Source organism: Papaver somniferum, chromosome 5 (genome assembly GCF_003573695.1).
Source record: "Papaver somniferum cultivar HN1 chromosome 5, ASM357369v1, whole genome shotgun sequence".
Classification (NCBI taxonomy): Eukaryota; Viridiplantae; Streptophyta; class Magnoliopsida; order Ranunculales; family Papaveraceae; genus Papaver; species Papaver somniferum.
In genome coordinates this window covers 179859506-179870638 of record NC_039362.1, presented here as the reverse complement: position 1 = coordinate 179870638, position 11133 = coordinate 179859506, and the positions used below count along the sequence as shown (strand labels likewise).

The window sequence follows — 11133 nt, the reverse complement described above, 5'->3', positions numbered from 1 at the left end:
TTCAAAACAGTATCTGGAGAAAAGTTTTGAGATGAATTGGTACCCCTGTAAGTATTTTGATAACGCCCTTGTCTGGATGGATAAATCCTAGAAGAACGAATAAGACGATTTTCTATCTTAATAGCTTGCTGCACAGATTCGACCATAGTAAAAACTGAATGAGTTATACCATTTTGTATTAATCTATTCAGTCTCTCAATGAATCTTGCAACTAACTGTTCTTCAGATTCTTTGAGTTGATTTCGTGCGACCAAATTATAAAAATCTGACACGTATTCTTCAACAGTTCGTGCCCCCTGCTGAATGTTTTGTAATTTGATGAAAAGTTGCTGCATAAAGTCTCTAGGTAAGAACTTATCCCTGATCAAAGTTTTCATACGTTTCCAAGTACGTATTTTCGGTTTGTTAGCATTTCTACGATCATCACAGATCTTATCCCACCAAGCTGCAGCTCCTCCTACTACAAGTTTAACCATAGAATCTTCAGGGACTTCCATGAATTCGAAAAAAGCTTCAACCTCAAAGAACCAATCAGTTAGTTCTTCAATACGAAAATTTCCAGAGAAGTTGGGAATATCAGCCTTTAGTTTATATTCTGGTAAAGAACTGTAAGGGTTGTGACCAGTTTTTAAGCGTCGTCCTTCAATCCAATTCTTCTCTAGATCGTTCTCACGTTCATCTTCATCATCACTGTCAAGTGCAGGAGAAACTATCTTCTTCTTTGAATGACCTATGAAACCTTCATATGGTTTCTTAATGTTTAAAGTACGCAATACATCTTCAGGTACTTCATCATTCTATAAAAACTGAAGTATATCTTCTTTAGTTTTTCCTTCTAAGTCTACAAGCTCAGGCATATCCAAATCTAGATTTATATGTTTTGCAACCTTCAAAAGTTGATTCTGCATGGTTTCAAGCTTGGTATCTCTTAACCCTAATTTGTCCTCCATGGACTTCTCAAGAGCTTCAGTAATGTTTTTTGCCAAAATCTCGGTATGAGATTTGATGAGAGCTTCGATTGCTGCTAGAGTAACTGGTTGAGCAGTCATTTTTTTTTTTTTTTGTATACGAAAAGGAACTAAAAAAAAGGACTGAAAGGTGTTGCGGAAGCGATGTAAAGGATCAAGTTATAGGATGAAAACCTAAAACTAAGCGGTTGATACCAACTAATGTGGAACAAGGTAAAAGAAAGCAATACTATATTGCTATAAGCAAGAAGAGAAGAGAATTCAAGCAAGAAGAGAAAGATAAGTTTTGTGTTTAATAATTTGATTGAGTAATAGATAGCTCTTACAAGACTTAATATAGCCTTTATATAGGCTTGAAGAATAACTAAACTAGGAAACAGAAAACTAAAAGGAAATCTAAAAGAATCCTAAAAATAAGAAAGACTGAAACTAGGAAACCATGGAAGCCAAACCTCTAAGCGGAATCTTCTGGAATTGTAGTATTCCCTGCATCAAAAATGTATTGTATTGTTTTGTTTGTTTGTTTTTTCTCCTAGGCTGTTGCATTTTTGTGTGTTTGAGACTTTTATTTAGGTTAACACTCTAGCTTTTTGTAGCCATTTGTTTAGTTTAGCTTCGAACTAATAATGGCAAGGATACTACCACAAGAGAAGCGTGTACATCGTCTTCCTGTTTTTGGCTTATAAAAATTTGCTCCATCATTTCAGCTGTAGAATTATCTTACTGCATCAATTGGATCCTAACTACCACTAGAACAGACAGGTTGGCCGCAACTATGTACTTGGTACTCCCAAAATAATCTTAAGCATGCATCGGGACTGGGAGAGGCGTAGCCGAGACAAACATGCATTGAGACGGGGCGAGGCGAAGCCGAGCCACACCAAATAAAATATCCTAAACATGCATCGGGACGGGGCGAGGTGAAGTCGATCCAAGCATGCATCGGGATGGGGCGAGGCGAAGATTTCCAAGCATGTATTGGGATGGGGCGAGGCGAAGCTGAGCCAAGCATGCATTGGGGCGGGGCGAGGCGAAGCCGAGCTTTACCAAATCAAAAATATGGTTAAAAAAAAGATGCCCGGGCGTAGCAAGGGCACAAAATATAGTACAATATAACAACAGGAAATGGTCAAGCATTTGTAACCACAAGAGGAAATGATGAAACCAAGTTTGGTTTTATCAGAAAAATAAGAAATAAAACCTACCAACATAATTTATTAAAATTGAATTGATTCACATTCAATTGAAAACAAACCCAAAAATCAAAGAAGATTAAACCTAATAATCTTTATTTCACATACAATTGAAAAGAAATGAAGCATCAACCTAATTAATGGCTACGCTCATGTTGATTTCATCAAAGAAAGACCAAAAAAATTAACATCAGCAACACCGAAACTATAGAGTTGGAACGATTCTTACCTTTTGGAGTTTTTTCATTCTTTCCTTCAACTTTTCATCTCTTTTTTTTTTTCTCTTTTTTAGTTTTCTTCTTCACCATTTTGTTGTTTGAGAGGATTTAGTCAGAAAATTGAGACGATTTAGGTCACAATTGGTGTCATTCGTTGAAGTAAGTAATCATTGAAGAAGAGAAGAAGGGAAAATCGAAAATCGGAGGATGATTTTCGCTACCGATGAAGACAGGGATAATGAATTTCTTAGATCTGATATTTTCTTATGTTTGAGAAACCAAGAAAGAGAACTAGAAGAAGATATGTGGTGGTGTAATATGTGAGGGTATTTTCGACAGTTGGGGAAATTTGTAGTTTATTTACACCATTTGTTTTGTTGGAGATTTATTACTTGGATGGTAACAGCTGTGGGGCTGTAAACCGCGCGTTACTACTAATATCCTAAAAAGTAGTGAACCGTTGTCTAGCACAATGGATTCACATCCCCTCCCAAGTTGAAGTTGAGTGTGTTTATGCCTTTATGGGATTCAAACTCGGCCATCGTGATTCAAAATTTATTTTAAAGCCCAAAACTTATTTTTTGACTCAACTTTACTCCATGACCCGAAAATATACCTTGTTGCCCGAAAATTATTGTGCGGCCTCTGCAGTGCCGGACTGTGGGATACATTCTATCAAAAAAAAAATGGTACATTCTACCATTTGCAATTTGTTGGGCCTTATGTGGGTAAAGAAATAAGATAGTAGTGGCAAAAAAGACGGCAAGGAGAAAGAAATGATCAATCATAGAGATCAAGAGATTACACTTCCAATGGGATCACTACATTCTTGGTTTAGGTTCATTTCATTTAGTGATTTAATTCTGAATCGGAAATCTGTTCTCGGTACATTACTATTGGCCAAGTCTTTTCGAGCTGACTTTTCGGGCTGATATCGACAGATTTTTGTAAATGCATTGGGCTGGGCTTTCGAGTTGATTTTTTCTTAGAACATCTCCAACGGGAGGTTTGTAAATTCCTAAATTTTTAGGCCACCTAGGATTTACACACATTTTATGAGAAAAAGCTCTCCAGCGGGAATGTGAAATAGGATGTTAGGATGAGGTGGTGAGATAGTTATTTAGAAATACTCTAGTCCATCCTTTAGTTTTAGAGATTCTTATAGAGAATGTAAGGAATTTTGGATTTTACATTTTGTAAGGATGTTTTCCTACACCAACCACGTTGGAAACACATTGGAGATGCTCTTATTCCTAAAAGTTTTATCCCCTTTATCAGCAAAAGATAAAAACAAAATGCATTGTGACGCCGTAATTAACCAGAATTTGTCATGTGATACAAAATTTATTTCATGACTAGTATTTGTTATTTCTCTCATGTGACCTTAAACTTGGTCATTGATCTAATTAAAATTTATCCATTAGTTTTTAATTACCAAGAGTCCAAGACAAGGCTAATGAGCAATGGCTTGTCCATTGTGGACCTATTTGAATACAACTAATGTGAACCCAACCTTTATTACTGCGCCTCGGGTGACCGGACACAGCCGAATGCGGTTCCCAACTAATATTCCTCCTACACGCATTCTAGGAAACTCCAATCATTTTAACAGTGACCAGCTGCTCAGCCTTTTTCTTCACACTCTCCCTCAAAAATGAACCATTAATTGTAAGGGTCTGTCTTACGGTAAGTATTTATAAGACATGAAACCCAATCAGGTCCCAATACGTGTCTTAACTTTACTCTCATCGGTTACTTCTCTGCAAATTCACAAAAAGAGATTCCCAGGAAGGAGACAATTGAGGTTAGATCTCTAGATAGATTTCCTACCTAACAATCAAATCTCATTTCTTTCAGCTTTCAGTTGTATTTTATTTTGTTTTGGAGATCATTTCCTCATTTCTGGTTTCATTTTCACAAAAATTCCAAGAGATCATGGGAAATGCTCTAAGGTTTTTGTATAGAAATTGTTGTGAACCAACAACTCAAGAGTCAAATCAGTATCAATATGGCGGTGTTCCTCCCACAGCCACTGCTACTACCACTACTGGTGGTGTTTCAGCTCTAGTTCATGATTTAAATCAGTATCAGATCACTTCTCAGGTAAACATTTACTAATTTAGTTTTTGATTTATATAGTGGCTTAGAACAACGGGTAGCTCTTTGTATTGCATAATTAACTAACTTTTTTCTTTTTTTTTGGATCTGCAGGTTCCTGAAGGACTTAGTGAGCTGGTTGTATCTTCAAAGAAAGCTCAAGCTAATTGGTACTTATTAACCACTTCTTATTTTGTTTGTTAGATCTCTTTTTTTATATTTTTTATGTTTTGCTCAAAGTGGGTTTCATCATGAGTTGCAGAGACACCTCATGGCTATATATCGGACACCTCGTAAGACAAGTCATCCAATGATTAACTTAATCTAGCTAGCATTAACATAAGCCTACATGATTTGATGTTAAACCATTAACATGGAAACAATGATCACCTAATTGAGCTTAACGGTATTAGAATATGGCAATTAAAGCACAAACCGGCATTTGTTTTAGTTTGAAAATTATGTTCTCAAATTGTTGAAGGTACACCAAACTATTGCAGACATGGAAAGAAGCGAAACCAGCACCTAAAACACCTGAACAAGCGTCTAAGCTTGTCATTCAGACATTAAAGCATCACCAAAAGGCTGATGTAGAGGTATTATACATTGATGTCTAGAAACCATAATCCCATTGTTGAAATTTTTAATTGTGAGCTACGCTTAAGGGGGTTTTGTTTTTTTGTACAGGGTTTATTGAAGTATTATGGTCTTCCTCTTCCGCATAGTTTGGTGAAGTTCGAATTGCATACACTTCCAGTGAGCTCGTATTCCTCAAAGTTCATTATATTTTTGTTACTTCTCTCTTTGAATGTTTTTGAAGGATGTAACAAACTATTGTATATACTAGGTGGACGCAAAAGATATTCCTGATGGGGATACCTTAACTGTCTATGTTAGCGCAAAGGACCGTAGAGAAGCACCCAATGTGCCCAAGGCTGTACATGTTGCAGTATCACAACGAACGAAAGCACGTGCATCCAAGAATTATCAGAAGGCAGATGTACTTCATAAGAACATTATTGATGCTGGTTATAGGTATTGTTCATACCAACTTGTGTTTCAACGGTTATAACTATAACTGCAGTATCCTATTATTTATAGTTCTCTTTTCATGCGTAGAGTAATAACTGGTTCAAACAATAAGGATATCCTTGCCAAAAAGTATCGGATTCGATTGAGGTAAAGACAGTCTCATGCATCATACTTGATTACTACTTAAAAAATCGATAAGGAAAGTTTCAGTGTTCAGTATTCTTATTGAATGATACAACAGTGGAATTGATTGCCCAGAGAGTAAAATGCCCTATGGACAAGAAGCAAAGCAAGAGCTTATTAAGCTGGTTCAAGGAAAATGCTTGTTAATTAACGTGTACACTGAAGATCGCTATGGTCGACTTGTAGGAGACATCCATTGCAATGGAAAATTTATTCAGGTAACATGTACCTCTCATACTAGCGGTTCTCTTGGTTAGATCCATTAGACTAAACATCTTAATTTTCTTTTCAAATTTCATTTTTGTGTACCTTCACTTCCTACAGGAAATAATGCTCAAGAAAGGGTGTGCATGGCATTATGCAGCCTATGACAAACGCCCGGAACTCATAAAGGTTAGTAGAAGAATTCTCCTTGATTAAAAATGTTCGATTATCTTCAAATCAACCATATCTAATTGTACTAATATCGTGAATGACTGTTGCTGGAAATTAGTGGGAGAATGCGGCTAGAGTTAAACGGGTTGGGTTGTGGGCATCTCCGAACCCAGAAAAGCCATGGGAATGGAGAAAAAATAAACACGACGGAAACTAACTTCCATTGTTGACAAAGTATGTTATGGTCGACGGAAACTAACCGTGTTCAGTTTTCGCATAAAGGATTGGGGCTCGACAACATATTGCATTACAGAGACTTTACATTACCAACATATTGGTTGGCTGTAACTTTTAAGTGATTATACAAACAGATTTAGAGATTAAGTATAGATGTTTGCAGGGTGTATACTTGCGATTGAATTGTATCACTGTGTGTATTTATGTCTCCATAAATAATAATTGTATGGTCAACTAGGTAATAATCAGTTGATATTAATTTGAATCCTGTAACATATAGCTGTTGGCTGTTATGAATTTTCTGCCACTGTGAGTCTATGGCCCAAATTTTGTCTTTTGATTCCATTTTTTTTTCGAAAAAGAGGATGGATGATTGATGGTTATGAATCTCAGTGAACTGAGAATCATTTGCTGTTACACGGTTGATACAATTTCCAATATATAGACTGTTCATAATGGCTAATAGGGTATCTAATGTCCAAGTGTTCGGTTACAATACAAAATCTAGAATATTGGTTGCTGTCACAATGTCCTACCTAGTGGTAGGAACGAAAGTGGCGGGTATTGATTATCTGGAACCGGTTGAAAAAAAAAGAAAGATAGTTTCGACTAGGGACCTTCTCCGTGTTAGGAAGACGTGATAACTGATAACCAACTACACCACGAAACCTTTTCTGTCTTTTGCCAACTAATTAATTTATTTATAACTAACCTACTTTTACATATATATAGTGACAAATGAATCCAGTTTACTTTTTACATTTCTTTTGATATATCCAACTTTCTTTTAACTTAATCACAAGCATCATAGCAGATGGGGCGGCGCCTTCGCCACCGGGTTGGCCGAATGTTCTTAAACTTAATCAGCGTACACATTTAATTATGCTCACTAAGACGGCACTAGGGGTTACCTAATTAATATCCTATTCTTTTCTAATTATATACTAATTAATAGTAATTTGAAATGTTCGATATGTTCCTGGACATTCTTGTTCTTGTTAGGACATCTGTATCTATATGCATCAGGATGCCGATTCACCGATCTCTATTCTGAGTTGTATGAGTACCAATTAGTGTTTTTTTTTTAACTACATACCACAAGACACAAGACTAAAATGATGAATGACTAGTCTTATGTCGACTTATGGTTACAACCGATGGCCCAAGTGGCCACGGAGTTTTACTGCCCACCTTAATGACGGAGGACTCTATCTTACGTCAAGGACTAATTAGGACATGCAACTCAATCACAATCACACACCGAGAAGACGTGCCAAAGGTTTGTATTATTTGTTACTTAATGTATAAAATGACTCTTATAATGCGGAGATGAAGTCAAACTCTCTGTAAATATCCCACCTATCTTTCAATCCCCATCAATTCTCTTGTATATTATAAGTTTCTCCAAATTCTTGTTTCATTTTCACAAAAGAGAATGGGAAATGCTATAAGGTATTTGTTGTATCCCTCTTGTAACAAGGCTACAGTGTAGTCTGCCCTTATCTTGTTAACTGTGTGCTTTAGTAAGTTAGCTTAGCTGTCTATTGGTTGATTAGGAATTGTTGACTGCTAGCCACGCGTCAGTTGAGGATTGAGCCTCATTAGGGTTCAATGATTTGCTATTAAAGCTGTAAGAAGAGTTTTATCTCTTCAGACCTGATTTTGTTGTTAATGAAATACCCATTTGGCTGCGCCCGTGTGCACAGATTTGGGTTGAATCTTCGATTCAAGAGGTGATTATTCACCATTTCTATCTTCTCTCTGTGTTATTTGTTGTAGGGATACAACAATTGGCATTAGAGACGTTCAATCCCATTCAATTTCCACAATTTTTTTTCCAATGACTCTCAAAGAAGTGAACGATAAGGTGGAAGAAAACACCACTTCCATTTCTAAATTGCAAGCTAATTTCACTAGCTTTTCATCAGATCTGACTTCTAAATTTGATTTACTTACGAAGAAGTTAGATTCCATTCCAGAACCGGCTAGTACTTCTCATACAGAACCTCAGGGAGATAATTAATTTAACAATCAACATCAACATCACCATCAACATCATCGCCTTCCTAAGCTGGATTTCCCAAGATTCGATGGTGAGAATCCTCGAGCATGAATACAGAAGAGTGAAAGATACTTTGAGTTGAATGATATTGAGGAACACAAGAAAGTGAATATTGCTGAAATCTACCTGGAGGGTAACGCTGGAGCTTGGTTTTTAAATTTTCAGGTCAATAGACATAGAATTACTTGGAAAGATTTAGCTACCAATCTCTGTGCACGTTTTGAAAACCCTATTGAGGAAAATTTTGTGGGTAGTTTTAATAAATTGGTGCAATCTTCATATGTGGATGACTATTATGAAGAATTTGAGTTGCTTAAAATATTAATGTTGAAGATGAATCCAACTTTTAGTGAAGAATACTTTGTTTTGAGTTTCCTAAGTGGTTTGAAAGATGAGATTGGAAAAACTATTTCTATGTTTCATCCAAAAACCTTAGCATATGCTTTTTCCCATGCTAGGCTACAAGAACAAAAAAATTGCTCTAGCAGCAACTACGACTAAACCATTTGTTAAGTCATTCAACAATTCTTTCAATTCTAACATACAATACTTTTATAATAACTTTTTACCCAAGCTCATTTTAACTTCTCCAAAATCTTCTCCACTCACTCCTAAATCTTCTATCACCTTTCCCAACAAACTTAACTCTCAATCTCCCACAATTAAGAGACTTACACCTGAAGAAATGAATAGAAGGAGAGCTCAAGGCTTATGTTACAACTGTGATGAGGTGTATAAAACTGGACATTTCTGTAAAGGCAAACAAAAGATTTTCATGCTTAAGATGGAAAATGATGAATCTCCAGAAACTGAGGAAGAGGAAGAAGTTTTTGAGGAGAGTATTGAATCTCCAGTTCAAACTAATGTTGAAATTTCACTACATGCTCTTACAGGCACTGCTACTGGTGACACAATTAGAATTCCTGGTATTCTCAAGGACAAAACAATATCCATTTTAATTGATTCAGGCAGCACTACAAGTTTTATTGATAGTGCTTTAGCAAGTTCACTACAATGCCATATTGAATCAACTGATCCAATGGTAGTCACAATTGCAAATGGGGAGAAAACATTCAGTACTGGTATTTGCCCACAGGTTACTTGGACCATGCAGAGCAACAAGTTTGTGGAAAATATCAGAGTCTTACCATTGGGGGATGTGACATTGTGCTTGGGGCAGACTGGCTCAGAACTTTAGGTGATGTACTTTTCAACTTCTCTAAGTTGTGTATTTCCTTCAACTACCAAAATAAGAAAATTACACTACAGGGTACAACATCAAAATTTTCCTTGTCCATGATGAACAGTGATGCGGTCAAGAAATTTTTTGAAACAAATTCTCATGGCTTGGTGGGTCACTTATACTCCATATCTACCATCACTACACCCATCTCCACACCTCCTGAAATACTCCCTTTACTTCAAGAGTTTAATGATATTTTTGCAGAGCCAAATCAGCTACCTCCTCAGAGGAGTTTAGATCACAAAATTCCCTTACAACCCAACTCAGTCCCTGTGAAATCAAAGAGATTATAAATGCCCATATATTCAAAAAGATGTAGTAGAACAGCTTGTCAAAAGAGATGCTCTCCACTGGCATCATCCAACCTAGCCACAGCCCCTTTGCATCACCAATACTTCTAGTCAAGAAAAAAGACAACAAATGGAGATTTTGTGTTGACTGTAGAAAACTAAACAACATTGCAGTTAAAGACAAATTCCCCCATACGCATTATTGAAGAGTTATTGGATGAATTAAATGCCCTACCGACAAGAAGCAAAGCAAGAACTTATTAAGCTGGTTCAAGGAAAATGTTTAATAGTTCACGTGTATACTGAGGAGCGTTACGGCCGACTCGTAGGAGACATCCATTGCAATGGAAAATTTGTACAGGTAATATAGCGGTTTCTTGGATGGATTCATTTGTTTTTACCTTTCAGGTTTCATTATTGTGTTTGATTTTTGTATCTTACTTTCCCTTCCTACAGGAAGTTATGCTCAAGAAAGGCTGTGCATGGCATATTATGCAGCTTATGACAAGCGCCCTGAACTCATAAAGGTTAGTAGAAGAATTCTCCTCAATCCAAAATGTTGAATTTATCCTCAAATGAACCTTATCTAGTTGTACTCATATTGCGAACAATTGTTGCTGGAAAATAGTGGGAGAATCGGCTAGAGCTAAAGTAGGATTATGGGCGTCTCCGAACCCAGAAAAGCCATGGGGATGGAGAAAAAATAAACGCGATGGAAACTAACTTGTCTTTTATATGGGAAATACCATTCTGAAATAGTAAACTTCTATTGCCATTGTTGACAAATTCACAGGTTATTGATTCCACAAGCAGCGATAACACATCAATATCTTGTGCATCATTGAAACTTCACATTACCAGAATATTGGCCATATCTTGTATCATTGGGTGTATTTGTAATGTCTCCGACTGTAATAATTGTACGGTCAACTAGGTAGTAAGTTTTTAACCGATTGACATTTAATCGATTTACTTGAAATCCACCACATCTTGATCCAAAATCTACTTTAGGATTATTCATAGACGTGGGATTAGAGAAGGAGAAGGATTCTTATGGATGGTTGGTTTTCTGGAAGACACTCTGGTGGAGTTAGTGGGATAAAGTCAATGGGTATTGATTATCAGGAACCGGCTGCGGAAAGAAACAAAAAAAAAAAAAGAATGGTTTCGCCCAGGGTCGAACTGGGGACCTTCTGCGTGTGAGGCAGACGTGATAACCACTAAACCACGGAACC

General features: G+C 36.7%; 1 protein-coding gene and 1 non-coding gene across 2 annotated transcripts; one reads left to right on the top strand and one right to left on the bottom strand.

Moving 5' to 3' along the window:
* Window positions 1–4140: 4140 nt before the first annotated feature.
* Window positions 4141–6633, top strand: LOC113283827 (uncharacterized 38.1 kDa protein-like). Its single transcript, XM_026533216.1, has 9 exons — window positions 4141–4482; window positions 4591–4646; window positions 4958–5072; window positions 5164–5232; window positions 5324–5511; window positions 5596–5655; window positions 5750–5909; window positions 6016–6084; window positions 6185–6633. The coding sequence occupies exons 1-9, from the start codon at window positions 4315–4317 to the stop codon at window positions 6281–6283; spliced, it is 984 nt and encodes a 327-aa protein (XP_026389001.1). The 5' UTR covers window positions 4141–4314; the 3' UTR covers window positions 6284–6633.
* Window positions 6634–11060: 4427 nt separating this feature from the next.
* On the bottom strand, window positions 11061–11133 carry TRNAV-CAC. Its single transcript has one exon. It is a non-coding gene; the product is annotated as a tRNA-Val (tRNA).

Coding starts and splice junctions, on each gene's coding strand:
- LOC113283827 (XM_026533216.1), top strand. CDS start 4,315: ATGGGAAATGCTCTAAGGTTTTTGTATAGAAATTGTTGTGAACCAACA. Junction 4,647..4,957: donor AAGAAAGCTCAAGCTAATTG/GTACTTATTAAC, acceptor AAATTGTTGAAG/GTACACCAAACTATTGCAGA. Junction 5,073..5,163: donor ACCAAAAGGCTGATGTAGAG/GTATTATACATT, acceptor TTTTTTGTACAG/GGTTTATTGAAGTATTATGG.